Source organism: Dermochelys coriacea, chromosome 3 (genome assembly GCF_009764565.3).
Source record: "Dermochelys coriacea isolate rDerCor1 chromosome 3, rDerCor1.pri.v4, whole genome shotgun sequence".
Taxonomy (NCBI): Eukaryota; Metazoa; Chordata; order Testudines; family Dermochelyidae; genus Dermochelys; species Dermochelys coriacea.
This window is the reverse complement of record NC_050070.1, coordinates 162,259,522-162,279,418: the sequence shown is the minus strand read 5'-3', so window position 1 is coordinate 162,279,418 and position 19,897 is coordinate 162,259,522. Positions and strand designations below refer to the sequence as shown.

Sequence of the window (19,897 nt, the reverse complement as noted above, 5' to 3'; positions counted from 1 at the left end):
GGTGGGGTGGGAGGGAGAAATACCATGGGGAAATAGTTTTACTTTGTGTAATGACTCATCCATTCCCAGTCTCTATTCAAGCCTAAGTTAATTGTATCCAGTTTGCAAATTAATTCCAATTCAGCAGTCTCTCGTTGGAGTCTGTTTTTGAAGCTTTTTTGTTGAAGGATAGCCACTCTTAGGTCTGTGATCGAGTGACCAGAGAGATTGAAGTGTTCTCCAACTGGTTTTTGAATGTTATAATTCTTGACGTCTGATTTGTGTCCATTCATTCTTTTACGTAGAGACTGTCCAGTTTGGCCAATGTACATGGCAGAGGGGCATTGCTGGCACATGATGGCATATATCACATTGGTAGATGCGCAGGTGAACGAGCCTCTGATAGTGTGGCTGATGTGATTAGGCCCTATGATGGTATCCCCTGAATAGATATGTGGACAGAGTTGGCAACGGGCTTTGTTGCAAGGATAGGTTCCTGGGTTAGTGGTTCTGTTGTGTGGTGTGTGGTTGCTGGTGAGTATTTGCTTCAGATTGGGGGGCTGTCTGTAAGCAAGGACTGGTCTGTCTCCCAAGATCTGTGAGAGTGATGGGTCGTCCTTCAGGATAGGTTGTAGATCCTTGATGATGCGTTGGAGGGGTTTTAGTTGGGGGCTGAAGGTGATGGCTAGTGGCGTTCTGTTGTTTTCTTTGTTGGGCCTGTCCTGTAGTAGGTGACTTCTGGGTACTCTTCTGGCTCTGTCAATCTGTTTCTTCACTTCAGCAGGTGGGTACTGTAGTTGTAGGAATGCATGATAGAGATCTTGTAGGTGTTTGTCTCTGTCTGAGGGGTTGGAGCAAATGCGGTTATATCGTAGCGCTTGGCTGTAGACAATGGATCGAGTGGTATGATCTGGATGAAAGCTAGAGGCATGTAGGTAGGAATAGCGGTCAGTAGGTTTCCGATATAGGGTGGTGTTTATGTGACCATCGCTTATTAGCACCGTAGTGTCCAGGAAGTGGATCTCTTGTGTGGACTGGTCCAGGCTGAGGTTGATGGTGGGATGGAAATTGTTGAAATCATGGTGGAATTCCTCAAGAGCTTCTTTTCCATGGGTCCAGATGATGAAGATGTCATCAATGTAACGCAAGTAGAGTAGGGGCATTAGGGAACGAGAGCTGAGGAAGCGTTGTTCTAAGTCAGCCATAAAAATGTTGGCATACTGTGGGGCCATGCGGGTACCCATCGCAGTGCCGCTGATTTGAAGGTATACATTGTCACCAAATGTGAAATAGTTATGGGTCAGGACAAAGTCACAAAGTTCTGCCACCAGGTTAGCCGTGACAGTATCGGGGATACTGTTCCTGACGGCTTGTAGTCCATCTTTGTGTGGAATGTTGGTGTAGAGGGCTTCTACATCCATAGTGGGTAGGATGGTGTTTTTAGGAAGATCACCAATGGACTGTAGTTTCCTCAGGAAATCGGTGGTGTCTCGAAGATAGCTGGGAGTGCTGGTAACGAAGGGCCTGAGGAGGGAGTCTACATAGCCAGACAATCCTGCTGTCAGGGTGCCAATGCCTGAGATGATGGGGCGTCCAGGATTTCCAGGTTTATGGATCTTGGGTAGCAGATAGAATACCCCAGGTCCTGGCTCCGGGGGTGTGTCTGTGCGGATTTGTTCTTGTGCTTTTTCAGGGAGTTTCTTGAGCAAATGCTGTAGTTTCTTTTGGTAACTCTCAGTGGGATCAGAGGGTAATGGCTTGTAGAAAGTGGTGTTGGAGAGCTGCCTAGTAGCCTCTTGTTCATACTCTGACCTATTCATGATGACGACAGCACCTCCTTTGTCAGCCTTTTTGATTATGATGTCAGAGTTGTTTCTGAGGCTGTGGATGGCACTGTGTTCTGCATGGCTGAGGTTATGGGGTAAGCGATGCTGCTTTTCCACAATTTCAGCTCGTGCACGTCGGCGGAAGCAGTCTATGTAGAAATCCAGGCTGCTGTTTCGACCTTCAGGAGGAGTCCACCCAGAATCCTTCTTTTTGTAGTGTTGGCAGGAAGGTCTCTTACCCACCTGCTGAAGTGAAGAAACAGATTGACAGAGCCAGAAGAGTACCCAGAAGTCACCTACTACAGGACAGGCCCAACAAAGAAAACAACAGAACGCCACTAGCCATCACCTTCAGCCCCCAACTAAAACCCCTCCAACGCATCATCAAGGATCTACAACCTATCCTGAAGGACGAGCCATCGCTCTCTCAGATCTTGGGAGACAGACCAGTCCTTGCTTACAGACAGCCCCCCAATCTGAAGCAAATACTCACCAGCAACCACACACCACACAACAGAACCACTAACCCAGGAACCTATCCTTGCAACAAAGCCCGTTGCCAACTCTGTCCACATATCTATTCAGGGGATACCATCATAGGGCCTAATCACATCAGCCACACTATCAGAGGCTCGTTCACCTGCGCATCTACCAATGTGATATATGCCATCATGTGCCAGCAATGCCCCTCTGCCATGTACATTGGCCAAACTGGACAGTCTCTACGTAAAAGAATGAATGGACACAAATCAGACGTCAAGAATTATAACATTCAAAAACCAGTTGGAGAACACTTCAATCTCTCTGGTCACTCGATCACAGACCTAAGAGTGGCTATCCTTCAACAAAAAAGCTTCAAAAACAGACTCCAACGAGAGACTGCTGAATTGGAATTAATTTGCAAACTGGATACAATTAACTTAGGCTTGAATAGAGACTGGGAATGGATGAGTCATTACACAAAGTAAAACTATTTCCCCATGGTCTTTCTCCCTCCCACCCCACCCCCCACTGTTCCTCTGATATTCTTGTTAACTGCTGGAATTAGCCTACCTGCTTGTCACCATGAAAGGTTTTCCTCCTTTCCCCCCCCTGCTGTTGGTGATGGCTTATCTTAAGTGATCACTCTCCTTACAGTGTGTATGATAAACCCATTGTTTCATGTTCTCTGTGTGTGTGTATATAAATCTCTCCTCTGTTTTTTCCACCAAATGCATCCGATGAAGTGAGCTGTAGCTCTCAAAAGCTTATGCTCTAATAAATTTGTTAGTCTCTAAGGTGCCACAAGTACTCCTTTTCTTTTTACCTGAATATGGACCCTAGAAGCAGGGTGTGCATGTACTCAGGCAGTTAGCCTGTTTCTCAATATCCGCATCGCTATTTTTAGCATGCTAGCTTGAGCAGAGCTTGTGTGTGTCCTGGGACACAATGTAGACTTACCCAACGATGGCTAAACTCAGATTCCAGTGAGTTCCGGTGGTGGTCTTTCATTTGGTCAAAAGTTGTTGCTAGGTGGCAGCAGCAAACTGCTCCTTTCACTTCAAGCTGGAGAAACTGATCTTGAAACACAGTTAGCTTAGAAAGCAAGGGTCATAGCTTGGTCCCAAACTGATCCTTTTCTTTTAATTCCCTTGCCCCTGTGTGGCAACATGTTGTGCTCCAATTAGTCTGAGGGCTGGCTCTGAAAGTCTGGTTTGGTTGGAATTTCGGGTATGTTCAAATACCTCAAATATATTATTTAATAGTAACTGAAATTAAATTTCAATTTGTGAAGCTAAAATGGAGTCATCTTTAATTCTTTCTTATGCAGATATTTGAAATGCAGACCGCTTTGGAGAAACTCCAAGAAGTTATCATGCTGCATTCTGTAGAGCTTTCAGAGGTAAAGCACTTTCTAGATCTTCCTTCAGAGTCATTCTCAAAAGCTGGTTTTTGTACCAGCTATCTTCATGTATTAAGATTGTGACCTTAAGCACTCATGTATTCACACCTTACCTAAGTTCCTTCTAAGCTACGCAGCTGCCTCATTGGCACCGCACAGGCACTCAGGACCATGGCAGGGATGCCCCCCCCAAGCCCTGGACCTGCTGCAACCAGGGGACAGGCACCCAGTCCAGCCCCGGACCTGCTGTGGTTGGGGAAGAGGCGCCCCCTCTCCCAGACCTGACCCGGACCTGCCTGATCTTAGGCAAAGATTGTACCTTGCTAGATTAAGCTTTAGACTTTTAGGTGCATGTGTTCGCTTTTGTTTTACTTGTAACCCTTTCTAACTTTATTCTTTTACATGCCATCACTTAACCTATGTTCTAATGTTAATAAATGTGTTTTATTCTTACTATAAACCAACTCAGTGCTGTGTTTAAATGGAAGGATGTATTTATCCCAGTTAAGTGTGATGTGCTTTGTGTCTTTAGAGGAACAAACAAACCTTTATTATTTCTCTGAACTATCCAGGAAGTGATGGGACATTACAGAGCATATGGTTTTGGGAAAATTCGGAATGTTGAGTGTGTTGGTGTCACCTTGCTGGTTTTTTAAAAAAAAAAAAAAAAAAAAAAAAAGAAAAGGCTGATGGAAGCCAGAGTGGGACTGTAGACAGGCTGATGGGGTCAGAGCTGCTGAACCAGGGCTGTCTACCACAGAGACACTTCAGGGTGTGACCTGAATACTTGTAGTTTGGTTGTAAGGATCCCAGGTTGGGAACTACAACAGCAAAGCATTGTGAGGCACCCAGGGTTGCAGGGCAAGCATTGACAAAACCCCTCACCAGTCTAAATTGCACCCCCAGACTGTCACAAATATCTGATAGCAAATCTTAACCTACCAGGTTGGGGATGGGGGAGGGGCTTGCTTTTAACCTTTTTTTTTTTTTCCTATTTTATAATCCATAATATACTATTCTTAAATGACATGTTGAAATTTTGTAGGTTCAGATAGTCCTCAATGAAGCTAAACTAAGTGAAGAAAAGGTGAAGTCTGAGCTTCGTCATGTACAGGAAGAGAATGCTAGACTCAAAAAGAGAAAGGAGCAAGTAAGCATTTCAGGCTCACTACCCTTTTGATGCTACCTGCGTTTCTTTCTTGAATTCTGTAATATTTTACACTGTGCACTAGGTCTGGTGGAAAACTGAGCATTTTCTTTAAAAAAAAAAAAAAAAAAAATGTCCCACAACTGTTTCTTCTGCAATTTAATTCTTGTTGTCAAATACTAGAATAAATAAAGCTATATGATTTGTAAGGAGGTTTCCACAGCACATGCAGATCTTAAACTTGCTTTTTAAGTATTTATACACTGATACACCAAGCCTTTCCACACTTTGTGGTCTTAGCACATTCCTTCCTATCATCCTAATACTAGTATCTTATGATGATTGGATCATCTTAGTATGAGTCAGAGGTATGATAAAACTGAAGCCCACTATTTCAGAGTTAGCCCTGATTGACAGATGTCTTACAAAGCTTTACAGGCAGGTTGATTCCCATTTGTATGTTGTGAAAGCTTCACCAGTTCCAGTGAGCCAGCTGCTAACCCTTCTATGAAATTGTTGCACTGTTGATGTGATGGCCAGTGTTTGATCAGAAGTAATATTTCAGACACTAATGTTACCACTTACGGACAGGGCTGATTGAAGCCCTTGTGAAGAATTGCTACTCTTGCTACATATTGGAATGCAAGAGGCTATTCTGAAGCTATGTCTTTTCCTTGGTCCTGAAATGTGACCCATCTTGTACAGTGACCCATCTTTGTAGCAAAAGCTACCTCTTCTGTTGTGTGTCTGTCTTCTGCCCCTCATTAGATTGATTGTTATATTAGGGGTGTGGCTGGGATGCTGGTAACCTTCAGTTAATTTCTACTATTTAGAAGCAAATGAGCACTTTGACTCTAGTGTTGAATATTAGATGCGTGAAGAGAACTAAAATTCATAGAACTATGTAACAATACAAGTTGCAGAAAATTTTCTAGCACCTAGATTTTTCAAGTAGTCCGGGGATGATCTACCCTCTCATGTTAAATGTCAGGTTAATTTAAGCATACGCTCTCCATAGTCACTGGTGATCAGTTACCATTTCAAAGTTGGCAATACACTCTGCATACATAGTACTAAAAAATAAAGCCAGAAATCATGTTGACTTGTCACTTTTTTAGCTGCTACAAGAAGCAGAAGGCTGGAGTGAGAGACACACTGAGCTCAGTGAACAGATCAAACAGTATCAGAAGTCTCAGAAGGACATAGAAGAAGCACTCGCCTACAAGGAAAATGAAATCGAAGTATGTTCTTGCTAAAGAGCAACCATCTTAAGTATTCCATATGTTAAATGGCTGAACTACTCTGCAAAAGTAGAGTGACTTCTATTTATTGTTCCTTTGATTTCTTCATTAGGTTTTGACTAACTGCATTATGCAGCTAAAGCAATCTGATCCAGATTCTGAGGGCAAGAAGGATGGAGAAGGAAATGGATGGGACACGGGGGACGATCTGGCCAATGGAGAACTGCCAGGTATAGAGATCTTAAATAACAGCTGGCTTGTATATGAGGTAATTAAACATATATAGATGATGAGGTGCAGAACTCAGGCTCTTTGGATAAGTAAAATGTCTTTAAGGACTAATAAATTTGTCCCGAATGATGGTCCTGGAACAGTGATACGAGAAATTTAAAGTCTTGACTCTGTTCTTGTTTCAGCATTAAAATATTTGTCAGATAATTTTTTTTAAAACTCTGTAGTTTCTAAACAATATTAGAGAGAAGAGAATACAAAGCAAGGAAAACAATTACTTTTCTCTTCTAGATAACCAGAGTGAGAAGATGAAGAATCAGATTAAGCAGATGATGGATGTCTCAAGGGTATACCCCATTATGTTGTTTAACAAATAGTTCCCACATAACTTTTAATTCTGTCTAGGTTTATAAAATACTGTTGTTTCCCTCTTTACAGGTAAAAACAACATTATCTATAGTTGAAGAAGATAGAGATCTTTTGCAATCCAAACTGAGCGATGAAATAGCAGCAAGGCATGAGCTAGAAGGTAGGCTCAGCAGAAGAGCCACTTAGAGTGAAATACTGTCTGTGATTTATAAATTGCTTGGTAGCAGTTCCTATCACTGCCTTTTGTACCTCTTTGTCTCCTGCAGAGCAAATAAAAAAGCTGGAACATGATTCCTGTTCACTACAGACAGCCAAAGCTAGATTTGAAAATGAATGTAAAACTCTGCAACAGAAGGTGGAGATTCTCAATGAGCTCTATCAGCAGAAGGAGATGGCGCTTCAGAAGTAAGCTTTCTACCTTTAGGAAAGGAAACAGTAGTTACTCTTTCCCATTCTGCCTATATAAGGTGCACCATCTAACTGGTTCTTCTCTGTCCTATCCTCTCTTTTGAGTTGCTTGGTTAAAATTTTATATACAAAACTCTCATGGAGCAGTGATAGCCACTGCTTTCATAAGGTTGAAGCTAGCTTCTGGTTGTAAATCCAATATATGACCACAGCTTCCCCAGAAACTTGACTTTCTTGAAATTTTCACATATCTGCTCCTAGAGTAGAAGCTTTTGGGGGGAAGTTTTGCTGAAAACTTTTTTGATTTATCTAATCTCTTAACAGTTTGTCATACAAACTCAGTAAGAACACCATCACAAATAAACAGAAGTTCCTTTTTAGTGTCTTGCAGAGAGAATAGTAAATACATTTATGTTCAGTAATCGGGATCAGTTTCCAATAATTTTTCAGCGTTGCATTTTGCCTCTTGCATCTATTTTTGCATTTCTAGGGGGAAAGTTAAGATGGGTAGGCAATGTCTGGTGGAGTGAGTGGTGAAGAATTAGGCCAGGTCTACACTATAAACATACATCGATATTACTGCGTCACCGAGGGGTGTGAAAAATCCACACCCCTGAGCAATGCAGTTATTCCAACCTAACCTGGAAGTCACCATGGACATAGCTTCCACTTCTTGCAGAGATGGATTAACTACACCAAAAGGAGAAGCTCTCCCGTCAGTGTAGTAGCGTCTTCGCTGAAGTGCTACAGTGTAGCTATGCCCTTACGCAGCACTGGGAAGTTAGTTAAATCCCTTAACTGTTCATTCCCTATTTGTTAATGTTCAAAATTTTTTTAAAGTTGAAGAAATGTTATTGAAGAACAAACATGCTTCTTTGGCAGGGGGACGTGAGCGGACTCTGAGCCATGCTTTCAGCTAAAGGGCAAATGTGACTAAGAATAACACGGTTCTGGAAGAGACAAGTGTTTAAAACTATTGTTTTATGTGGAAGAAAATCAGTAAGGGATGGAAACTTAAGGTACTATAAGGCCATCACAAACAGGACATAGTACCAAAGAAATTGCCTTACCTGATTGGACCAGGGTCCATCTATTCCAGAGTCCTGTAATTGTCGATGGCCAACATCAGTTCTTTCAGAGGAGGGTGTAGGAAACCCTATAGGAGGCAGTTATGGGACAACTTGCCCTCGGGGAAAGTTTTCTTCTAGCCTCCAGTAGTTCAAGGTTGGCTTGTGCCCTGAAGCATGAAGATTCAGATCCTTTTCAAAACTGATTTTTTAAAAAGAATTTACTGTTAAATCTGGATAATTCTCTCATCCATCTAATATTCTCTCTTTGCAAAACTGATTTGAATGAAACACTTCCAGTGAACAATTCTCATCCTCTGGGAAGTCTTTCCAAATATAGCTAATAAGGCAAAGATTTTATCATGGTTATTTTCAGTAAAAGTCATGACAGATCACAGGCAATAACCAAACAACCTGTGGGGGCTGTGGGAGGGGCCCACTGCCTGCAGCAGCTGGGAGTTGCGGGGGGTGGGACCTGCTGGCTGACAGCTCCAGTCCCACTGCCCCAGGGCTGAAGTGAAAATGTCACAGAGGTCTCTGGAAGTCACAGATTCTGTGATTTCCATGACCTCTGTGATAACATCTTAGCCTCACTAATAAGGAAATCAGCCACCCAAAAGCAGCTGCTAGTAGTTATTAGGTTTAGAGTTACTACCAGTTTCTTTTTTTGAGAGAGTTACTTTTAGAGTTGCCTGTAACTTGGATACTTCAGACTGATTGCAAAGGAGTCGGAAAGAAGGCAAGTGGGAACTAAACACAGGGTGAACAAGGGGCACTGGTAACTGGTCACATAATAGTAGTAATTGGCAGGGAGACTGTGTTTACCAGAGGCTTCAGTTCCCTTAAATAACCGTTGTAGAAAGAGGATGTTTTCTCTCTGCTCTGTTCCCAGACCCCCAAAATCCCTGTTTACTTTTAATTGCACACACTGTTGTACTACTTTAGCCATTTGGATGTCAACTGTAGAATCTGTCCATCTCTTTATCAGTGTCTTTCTATAGAGCTGAATTAACATCAGTCATCTGCACAGCTCTAGATAGGGAAAACTCTCCCAGAAACAGAGAAAGTGGGAGTTGTGGAGCTGAGCTGTCTACTAGTAACAGACCTCTGAGGCTCTCACACTCCTGGTCAGCTCTGTGCCCGAGAGCTTGGGTTTTCAAGATATAGATTTGGTTTGCTTGTCTGGGTCAGAAGGCTGTGAATACTGTGGGTCCTGAACATTTTTCTCCTCTTTTGTACTCCTGTTTCTCCAGTGCAGTGGTGGGCAACTGTCAGGGTAATCCACTGGCAGGTTGCCAGACAGTTTGTTTACATTTGCATGGCTGCTCACAGCTCCCAGTGGCCGCGGTTGGCTGCAGGCAGCTGTGCAAATGTAAACTGTCTCGTGGCCCACCAGCGGATTACCCTGATGGGCCACAGGTTGCCCCCCACTGTTCTGGTGTCTCCTTTCTTCTTGTAGGTAGAAGGCATGAGATACAGCCATCTGGGTTTCTAGTTTTCATCTCTAAGATCTTAGATGTGTAGTATAGTGAAGTAACTTTTTTTCTCTCTTTCATCCAGGAAGCTGACCCAGGAGGAGTACGAGCGTCAAGAGAAGGAGCAGAAATTGTCTGCTGCAGATGAAAAAGCAGTGTTGGCTGTTGAGGAAGTGAAAGTTTACAAGTAAAGTTCAGATACTGGAGGTTCAGTTTTCTAACTTTGGAGATTGGGGAGAATTTTTTTTTACCTTTCATATTTTACAGGCAAAGAATTCTGGAAATGGAGGAGGAACTGAAAAAAACAGAGAGATCTTATAAAAACCAGGTAAAAGACATTCCTGCTCATTGGTCATAGTTGGCTTGGTTTATCTTATTATATATTCCGACATATGGGGAGGAGTGTGGGATGGAGTAAATATTGGATAAACCAAGCTAAAACCACTTTTTTCCTTTTTCTTAAATCGAAGATTGCTGGTCATGAGAAGAAGGCCCATGACAATTGGGTAAGAATGTGTTCCTTTTTCTGATCCTTGTACTACAGTTCCTAAATAGTCTGCAATGTTAGATTTATTGAATTTACATTTAGCTTCCTGAGTGGAGCAGTTCGTGCAGATAGTAAAACAGACTGATTTTTTTTTGGTCCCAAGTGCATTCAGTTTCTACTGTAACCTGTTTTGCTCTTTCCTGAACAGCTCATTGCCCGCTCTGCAGAGAGAGCTTTGGCTGAAGAAAAGAGAGAAGCTGCCAACCTGAGGCAAAAGTAAGCATGTGACAAGCTATTTGTGGAGTTCAGACAATGTACTCAGCACTATTTGGGCACAAACTAAAGGAAGTCGCAGTCCTGTCCCAAGTAGTTTGCACTTTCTTGATTAAACAAGCAGGTCAGCCATACAATTCATTTGAGTAGTGATGCACCTTTTTAAAATTCACTTGACTGTTAAATATATCTTCATGCTAAAAGACATTAGTAAGCTTTTACAGTACAGGTGGCGTGAATAGTATATTGTAACAGACAAAGTATACTCAAAGTAATTATTTTTTTAACTTGTGCTTATTTTTTTAGATTAATAGAAGTGAACCAAAAAATTGCAATGCTTCAAAGACCATTAGTTGTAAAACCAACTGCAGGCAGACCTGACCGTCAAGTCCCAGGACGGAGAGGTAAATACTGATCTTCCCTCCCTCACCTGCACCATTCTTCTAAAGATTGAAGGCCTGGGTGTATTTGCTCTACATATTTATAGAGTGAAATAACTGTGCTGGACTAATGAAGTATTGTTGCACCCTTTACATAGGTCCACTGAGCCATGATGGCTCTTTTGGGCCATCACCTGTGAGTGGAGGAGGTCCTTCCCCACCATTGATGATGGACGCTCCTGGTCAGCCCCTCTCTGCCACAAGAAGGGAAGGTTCAAGAAGTGAATTTGGTAAGGAGTGAAACTTCTCCTGCAGCCATAGACATTTATGGGAGGAAGCTCTGAACACACAAATTCTGAGGTCTAATCTCAGTTCCCACTGTGGCCTTGAACAAGTCAATTGACTTCTGTGCCCGTTTATCCTTATTTGAGAGAGGTGTTGAAAATGTATTGTTTGTGAAGCATTTTGGGGAAAGACTCAAATGCTAAATATTGCCTTTTACTAATGCTTATTGTCCCTAGATAGTGTTACCAGTGAACTGCAAGAGAGAACTTGAGTAAAGCTGGCATATACCCTGAAGGTCCTCACTTTAACCACATTGAGAGGGGCAGTCGGCACAAAAAGGCATTGCGTGACTCATGTTCTTGAAATTATTTTTTTTGTCTTGTGAAATTCTCTGGATACGGTGAATCGTATCTGTTGTTGCAGAACAATGTATTCTAGTTTGCCAGGGACATCCCAGAAAGTGCCAGAGAACTCATTCAGCACAAGTTTACGAGTTCATGTTAATTTTCATTTTAGCTTTGAAGCTTATTGTTTAAAGTATGGGTTAGTCCAAATGCAAATTTGTTAAAAAGAAACTGCAGTCTGAAAGTCTCAGTATTACTGAGATCAAGGGTGGGGGCGGGGGGCCTGGTAGCAGCATTTGACTTTGTTTTTAATCAGCTTGGTTTCAGCTAGGGATTCCATCAGTTATGCTTATACATAGATGTATTTACACCTCTGAGTTTTCCACATGCAACACAATGGTTGGAGAGACTGCATCTGTCCACATTAGATTAAGTAATGAGCTTACTGTCATTGTAAGAATTCACTTGAGTAAGAAATGGATTTATTTTTTTAAACAAGTAATCCAAAATGCTACACCTTGTGAAAATTTCTTAGAAATCGATGCTGTTTTGTTTCTGGAGGTGCTGAAGTGTCAACCCCTTGCCTAACTAAGGATTTCTTGCACTTGCACTTGCACTGCTGGCTCATAGGAGGATAGTGCTGGGAAATTGTCTCCATCAAAGGGTTCAAAAGGAAACTGCTCCCAAAATTTAATTTTCTCTCTCTACCCCTAGTGGTGCCATTGAACTTGTACGCAATTAGTGATGTGTAGGTGCCAGTGTACAGAAGATATGGATTTGCTATAGAAGTAGCTAACTGAATTAACAAGTCTGGGTCTGAGCTCTGTGTTTTATATTTCTTTTAAGGTGCGGTGGTGGATGGCCCTTCAGCTCCAAGGAGGCCACCTGAGCTGTCTGGAAGATCATCTGTCCCAGGTGAGTTACATGAGCTGCAGCCTCCAAGCCTTTCAGTTAGTTAGCTAGCTGTTTATTGACTGGAAACATGTATTTGAAGGCCCAGGTTCCTCTTCCAAAGCAGAGTAAAGTCATATGAAATTTCTGCTTTTCTTACAGATCTCGGCCCTGCTGTAGCAGCCCTGGTCAATAGTGGGCCAAGAACCTCCTCACCTTCCACATCCATGGATGGTATGGTAAGCTGAAAACTTTTCCTCTGCCAAGGGAACACTTTTTAGGCAGCATTTCTTGTGACCCACTGTACCTGCTGCTTATCTTCTTAATTGTGTATCATGTTCTATCTTGTCTGTATCTCCTGTCCGTCATTTACTGCCAAAATCAAAAGCAAAACCCTCCCAAAGAGTCTGAAGCCCCCTGTGTATCTACTGTTCTGCCTTCATCTTCGGAAGCAGCAGCTGTGAGTATTTGGCAGCTGGATATGGTGCTGGTGCACTCCTTGCTTTGATGGAGAGGAATAAAGGGCATGGCGTTTTAAATTGCTGATTAGCTAAATGCTCTGCAAAACTAACCATGGGTGCTCTGTTTTTAAAGGTTTCTTTACTCCTGTTGATGGCTCTGTTTATAGTTTTATGTCTGATTTTTATTGCAATATGACAAATACCCTACTGCTTTTGTCAAGGACTGCATGCAAACATTTCTTTGGGGAGAACTTGTAAAAGTAATCCAATAAAATGTGGTATTTGTGATACCTAAATATTTGTAGTACAGAAGGATTTAGATGATCTCTCAACCCGTACTCCAGGAAGAAAGGTGATGGTTTGGTTTTTTCACTTTTAACATCCAGCAATATTGTATGGGCCTACTGGCATTTTAAAGGGGTAAGCATCTGGGAGGTGGGGTTAGTCATGACTGTGCTGTACTATAGGAGCAATCATCCCAAAGGTATGTTTAACGTGTATGCATTTGAGTGGCCTAAACCAGATTCTTCCAAAGGCAGCAAACTCCATGCTCTGCAAAGGGCTGGGGGAGGCTTGACACCTTGTTGCTCTTTGGCTGTTTGCCCTTACTTGTGTTTTCTTACCTCTTGGCACTCGGGTTAGTTCTGGTGTTTTAGCATCAGTATATTTGGTTATTGTCACAAATCATATTTATTAAAGTTTGAAACCAATGTCTTGAACAGGTAAACCTAGGTCCTAAAGGTCCATCTTTTCCTGGGCCACCCATAATGACCTCTCCAGTGACTGGACCGCCACCACCTCCAGTTCGATTTGGAGCACTGCCACCTCCACTGCGAGGGCACTATGGGTCTCGGCCCCTTCCTCTACCCTTAGGTATGATTACCTTATGCTTGAGTTTTTAACTTAACTTTTTTTTTTTTCAGCTATTCCTCATTACTTCTAGTAGCTCTTCCATATCCTATTACAGCAGTGAGCCCCTCCTTAGGGGGAAGGGTCCCAGAGCCCAGCCCTGAATGTCTACACTTGAATTTTGCAGCCCAAGCCTGTCCTGGGTGTTCGTTTGCTGTGTAGACCTACCCTGTGAGTTCCTGTAGCACTTTGCTGAGCATGATTCATTCATCATCCAAAGGAGCCACCTTCAATGTCTCAAAGCATCTGTTTGTTTATTGTACAGTAGTAGTGTGAAAAAGGAAATGCTAGCTGCCAGAAATCCCCCCAGACATTTGTGGCCTCAAATGTTTGTTTGCAGTTTCTATGGGCATCTCCTTCTGACTGGTGCATATCTTTTAGTTAAAAATGCTTTGGGCCAGCATGGGAACAGGCTGATGTCTGTATCATTTCCCTTAAATGAGTGTAGTCACTACTTCCATCATCGCTCATTTTTCCCTCTTTCCTTTCAGGTTGTGGTCCTCCGCCACCACCTCCAGCTGCAAGAGACTATTTACCTGGTCCACCATTAGGAATGAGAGACCTGTCTCCTGGCCCATTACCACCTCCTGATTCAAGAGGATATGTACGTTTTCCTCCTCCTTTTCGACCTGGAGGCCCTCTTGGCCCACGAGATTATCATCCTGGTCCACTGCTACCCCCACAAGGCTTAAGGGACTATCCTCCTCCTCCAAATAGAGACTTGCCTCCACCAGGACCTAGAGACTACCCACCAGCCCCTCCTTGTCCACCATCACCAGCAGGTCCCAGGGACAACACACATCCTCCAGAACGAAAACCATAACTTCAACAGTTGGATGGCAACTCGGTGGAATGGATTCTAGCACATTTCATGCAGTTAGGACTTTAAATGCCTTCAAAAGACAACTATTTTTTAATTTTATTCTTAAATTTGGTTTCAGTATATTTAGTTTTTGCAGAATTATTTTCCTCAAATTTCCCTAGCCATGTGCATTGGAGATCACTTTAAAGAACAGTCACCCTCGGGGGGTGCAAAAATCATATGCTATGATGGACTTGAAGCTTGCTTCTTACCGCTGTGGTCCACCTGCAGCTCTTTAAATGTGCAATACAAAAGTACCTGTGTGGTTGGTTTTAATTAATGTAGCCTATGTAACCAGTTATTGAATGACTTAAAATTTCATGAAAAATGTAATCAGAACATTTCCTGTGGAAATATTTTTGTAAGTAAAATGCTACCCACCTTGTTTTCTCCCTCACATTAACCTGCAATTATTGTAGACCAAGGGTTTACAGAAAGACTCTAAAAATATTTACCTTTTTAAGATGTCTGGTCAGAAAGATTGAACATGAGCTACCCTGTACTTGAAGGAAAATTCTACTAATAAAGAGCAAAATAAATTTGCTAGATCTTTGAGCATGCAAGTGCATCTGTCCTGGAAGCCACTTGTGAGAAGTTAACAGTAATCTTAAATGCTCTACACTTGTAAGACTTGAGCCACTCATGCACACAGTTGCACAGCTCTTTTAAATTCAAGATGGGGCACTAGCAAACCTCTCGTTAAGAGATTTAAGTCACTTGAGTTTTATGGAACTAATCAGGCCTATATCACTTGTGCCCATGTACATAGCCTTGAACTGACAGTCAGGCTAGCCTGTGACCTATTTGCAGTACAGAAAAGTTTGGGGTCCAATGTAGCTTAAAAAAAAATCTTCCAAAAGCACAACTCTGTATCAAAGTTTTGTGCATTTCAGAAATATAAAGGCTATAACTTCAGTTAATGGGCTGAATTCAGATTATAAATAAAGTGCCCTTTACAAAGCACCTACATCTATCCTGTGTAATCATGGACTTTAATTCCATGTGTTTAAATACTTTACAAAATCAAACTTCAGGGAAGGTAGATTTATATTTTAAGCTTACAGGATTTCCCCTTATCAAATGGTTTGGGAGGGAAAAAATGTTTCCTGTAAGGCTGAGGTGGTTAAATAGCTACAAGGCAAGATAGGATCTCACTTGAGCTATTTCCTCGTACTCTTAAAACAGAGGTGTGACTAGTAGAAACTCAGAGTTACAAACTGACCAGTCAACCCCACACCTCATTTGGAGCCAGAAGTAAAAATCAGGCATCAGTAGAGACAAAAGTACTGTATTGTGTTAAACTACTAAAAAAATAAAGCAACATTTTTTCTTCTGTAAAGTTTCAAAGCTGTCAATGTTCTGTTGTGAACTTTGTTCAGAGTTACAACCAGCCTCCATTCCTGAAGTGTTTATAACGCTGAGCTTCTACTGTACTGGGAAGCAAGATCCATTAGAGGGTTTCACTTTTCTCCCTGTGCCATACAAAGCTTTGAATTGTTTCTCTTGGGGAGAGGGATAGCAAAAAAATCTAGCACAGGGTCTATTTCAGAAACTACATCTTTACTTGCAGATACAAGCAGCCATTAATATGACTTGTAACTGTAGGGAGGTTATTCAAATACCATAACAAGAAATGACCTTTTAGCTAAACAAGCTCTGACAGATATAGAAGAATTGTAGATCACCAAGGTACATAGCAATACAAGCAGCACCCTATGTTTCACTTTTGGGAAAGTCTTTCAGGGATCACTACATCATGAAGGATGCAAAAATGTAGAGAGAAGGGACTTTAAAAAACATTGTACAAACATTCATCTACAATTAGTTAAATACAAAGCTCTATTTGTATATTAAACAAGGTTTCAAACTGTACTGCACATGACATTCCATACAATTGCAGTTAATAGGGACTTGAAAACAAGTGGACTAATTTGTAGGCACTAGTGTACAAATTGGCTCATTAACCATTCACCAGTAGACATGTAACTGGTTAACTGTATATATCTAGAACATAAGCATTTTAAGGACACCCATCTCTGAAAATCAGATCCCTCAAGTTAAAGTTTAACCTATTCCCCCAAAAGCAAGTTTATTCTATTTCATTTAACCCCCCTAAATTAAAATCTTAAATAGTTCTTAACTTTGAAAGGATTATCCCCAGCAGTCAGTATAACATACAGAGGGCGTGAGTACATCTTATCAGAGACAGGTCTAGATTGTTTCAGTACTTTTTACCTTTTCCCCATTACTGACTGACAACAGGACAGTTTATATGGAGATGTATTTGAGTACTTCATGTGTAGACAAGTACATAGCCACAATATATATTTAGTATGACAGATGTACACAAGAAAAAATGACAGGTTTCAGAGTAGCAGCCGTGTTAGTCTGTATTCGCAAAAAGAAAAGGAGTACTTGTGGCACCTTAGAGACTAACAAATTTATTAGAGCATAAGCTTTCGTGAGCTACAGCTTATGCTACAAGAAAAAATGGAAAAAATGGAAGCCTCCTGGACTTTTAAAAGGCTACATGAGGCCTAGAACCTTATTCAGCAAAGCATTGGTGCATGTAGTGAGACCCACTGACCTTAACTTTAAGCATGTGAATAATTGCAATTAAGCAAGTACTTTGGATGATCAGGGTCATACACTACACCTTTTGCATTGGTGAAAGATTGTGATTTTGCACCTATAAGATAGTCAGTTTATTTAATGAATGTTTCCTTCCTTTGTACAACACCAGCAGACACAATGGAGGAACACCGTCAGATTATATTTACATTTATTTTAATAAAACTAATCAAGATATTTAGTGTTTGTTTCAGGTATGACATTCTGTTGTAAAACGTTGTAATTAGGTCCCTTTAAGAACTGTTAACAGGAAAATACAGTTCTTCAGCCATTAGCCAAATAATTGCTCACTGAGATGAACTCATCCACAATTAAGCCAGAGGAGAGGAAAGAAGGGGAGAACACAAGATTAAATGCAGCTTCTAACTTCCAAAAGGCCTTGTTTTATTCTCGTTACAGTTCAGTTCAATCACTGTACTAGAGGCAGAAAGGAACACCCCTGACATACTCCATAAACAGACTGCCGTGAAAAAATCCTTTTCCCTCACTTTTTTAAAGTGTGTTCTGGAGTTAGTTAGTATTACATGGTGCAGAAAGAAAGGCGTTAATGGTACATTTACATCCAAGCTATTAGAAAAAGCTAACATTTGACACTGCATTCTCCTGGAGCTGGTCCTTTGTTAGCATAGCAGAGTGTATGTAGGCACTATTTAAAATAAACATGAAGCACATCAGACCTTGAAGAACTGTATTAAATATTCCACTCATTGAATATATGAAAAGTTTGAATGGGTTCTACTTCGGTCCCTTTATTAAGTCAAAAGGTGGATGCAAATATTCATGTTATAATAAGCCAATGTCCTGCAGCTTATTACACACCATGCATCTCAATAATATAGAAAATAAATGATAATCCTATCTACCTACATTTAAACCAGGTTATTTTAGACTAAGTTTCCAGACGTGCATACAAACAGAGGTATGCAAAGATCCACAATCAGGTTTTATGAAAACAGTTTCTCATGGGAAGGCGTGTCTGTCTTCAGTCGACAGCCTGAGATAGCCAGAGCACTTCTGAGCTGTTAGTGTTTTTGGTGGGGGCTTTATGCTGAGTAGTAAGGGCCCAATCCTACCACCTGTGAAATCAATGATAAAAGTCCCACCAACAGCAAAGGGAGTAGGATGGGCCCCCAAAGCTCTCCCACACATGTCCCTTTGTACATCACTGGCTGGGAAAGTGGATAGGAAGTACGAAGTATAGAAAAAAGAAGGTTGTTCCGTTAAATAAGTATTCATGATTTTTAAGGGATTCCAACACTTGTAATAATAGACAAGTTCTACCTGAAATCACATGATACACTGGATGCTGCAAGTCTGGGAACTATCTGAATGGGATTGAGATCAACAGTTGACAATTTGGTTGTCTCATCAGCACCTTCCCTTTTTCCCCCCGCTCAAAACACTCCCTCCCTCCTTTCCTCTGCCACTTAGCCAGATAAGACAGAAGAGCAGGCTGACAAGATATTCTAGAGCAGCATTTCAACTTTGGATTGAATCAATCTCTCTCTCTCTAACCACCATCCCCCAATTGCTTCTTAAACCACTCACAGACACTTTCTTTCTATAAAATCCCTTTTCTATCACCTTCCCCCACCCTCCCAACAAGACAGAGTGAAGGACTCTAAAATGTGAAGGACTGCAATAGCAAGCATAGCAAGAGTAAACAAGCTAGCAAACTTGCCACGACATTTTGCGGTATCAGGCATGGTGAATGGGGCACTTCCCACCCTCTAGCAAGGTTTCTGAAGAAAGGGTAAAAACAGAGGTAAGTTACAAAATTGAAATTTTACAAACAGCTCAATTATGAAGAGAAATTGTCACAAAATACTTCAGTACACTTGTGATAAAACTGGTATCCAAAAGGTACTGGAAGAAACTTGCACCTGAATGGTAGGCTTAACCTCTGACCCTGTGGTATTGCTGTGCAGTGTGTGATGGTCTCATCTGACCTACTGGCATGAGTACAGCTGTTTTCCTGCCTGTTGAATGATGGGGGTGCTACACATGCAGCTACCATGATTTGTGACAAGTGGTTTAGTTCACAGAAGTCTCACAAAAGGGTCATTCCTTGTGCAATGTTTGATGGAGGTGAAGATAAAGTGGTTTCTTGGTCAACAATTGCAGTTTCTTCCTTTTAAAGTCAGTGGGTTTTTTGTATCTGTAACCAAAAGAAATAAAATTGAAGGCAAATGCTAATGATGACTAAATGCATCTGAATAAACCCAGGCACACATGCCCATGTTCCGACAGTCCCAGACCCCCATTGACACTATTTGGGAAAGTGCTTCAGGTATGAATTTAGGATTCATACAAGGGAACAATAATGAAAAGTAGGTTAAACTGAGTTTCTTCATTTTCTTTTCTTTGGAATATTATTTTAGAACAAGGCATGGCAAGTTAAACTTTCAAACGCATACAAGCCTAAGTAGAAGAGAATTCGGTTGCAAGATATTCAGGTTACCTTGCTTTGCCTCACACACGTGCAACCTGTTACTGCAGGTTTAATTTATTAGAAAAACCATCTAGTAATTCTGACAACATTTAGATTTGTTTATAAAACAAAACAAAAACAAAAAACAGATCTTATGAAATTGCTACTATCAGGAGCCTTTTTCATTAGATGTTTCCCACTGAAGTTACTTCTGATTAAAACACTTCCCCATTTGACACAGTAGTTGAGACCATCAAAGTAGGACCTTCTCCATCCCCCCTCTTCCCTAACTGCATGACTGCTCTTAACAGAATTACT

The 19,897-nt window shown here is 41.4% G+C and overlaps 2 protein-coding genes across 4 annotated transcripts in view; one reads left to right on the top strand and one right to left on the bottom strand.

Moving 5' to 3' along the window:
- MIA3 (MIA SH3 domain ER export factor 3) overlaps positions 1 to 15,869 on the top strand; it is a 40,241-nt gene extending 24,372 nt beyond the window's left edge. Inside the window, exons 12-29 of one of the 2 annotated variants that reach the window (XM_038393933.2) lie at positions 3,616 to 3,687; positions 4,733 to 4,837; positions 5,953 to 6,075; positions 6,188 to 6,305; positions 6,598 to 6,653; positions 6,745 to 6,835; positions 6,942 to 7,080; positions 9,711 to 9,812; positions 9,893 to 9,953; positions 10,096 to 10,131; positions 10,321 to 10,388; positions 10,692 to 10,789; positions 10,924 to 11,055; positions 12,241 to 12,309; positions 12,448 to 12,524; positions 12,674 to 12,745; positions 13,469 to 13,619; positions 14,147 to 15,869. In XM_038393933.2, the coding sequence (XP_038249861.2) occupies positions 3,616 to 3,687; positions 4,733 to 4,837; positions 5,953 to 6,075; positions 6,188 to 6,305; positions 6,598 to 6,653; positions 6,745 to 6,835; positions 6,942 to 7,080; positions 9,711 to 9,812; positions 9,893 to 9,953; positions 10,096 to 10,131; positions 10,321 to 10,388; positions 10,692 to 10,789; positions 10,924 to 11,055; positions 12,241 to 12,309; positions 12,448 to 12,524; positions 12,674 to 12,745; positions 13,469 to 13,619; positions 14,147 to 14,478 (1,902 nt within the window). In that variant the 3' untranslated portion in view covers positions 14,479 to 15,869. The remainder of the gene's footprint in view (positions 1 to 3,615; positions 3,688 to 4,732; positions 4,838 to 5,952; positions 6,076 to 6,187; positions 6,306 to 6,597; positions 6,654 to 6,744; positions 6,836 to 6,941; positions 7,081 to 9,710; positions 9,813 to 9,892; positions 9,954 to 10,095; positions 10,132 to 10,320; positions 10,389 to 10,691; positions 10,790 to 10,923; positions 11,056 to 12,240; positions 12,310 to 12,447; positions 12,525 to 12,673; positions 12,746 to 13,468; positions 13,620 to 14,146) is intronic. The other variant, XM_038393935.2, reaches the window with a different exon arrangement.
- Positions 15,870 to 17,282: 1,413 nt separating this feature from the next.
- AIDA (axin interactor, dorsalization associated) overlaps positions 17,283 to 19,897 on the bottom strand; it is a 53,974-nt gene continuing 51,359 nt past the window's right edge. For both annotated transcript variants that reach the window (XM_038393959.2, XM_043511724.1), the window contains one exon: positions 17,283 to 19,306. In XM_038393959.2, the coding sequence (XP_038249887.1) occupies positions 19,210 to 19,306 (97 nt within the window). In that variant the 3' untranslated portion in view covers positions 17,283 to 19,209. The remainder of the gene's footprint in view (positions 19,307 to 19,897) is intronic.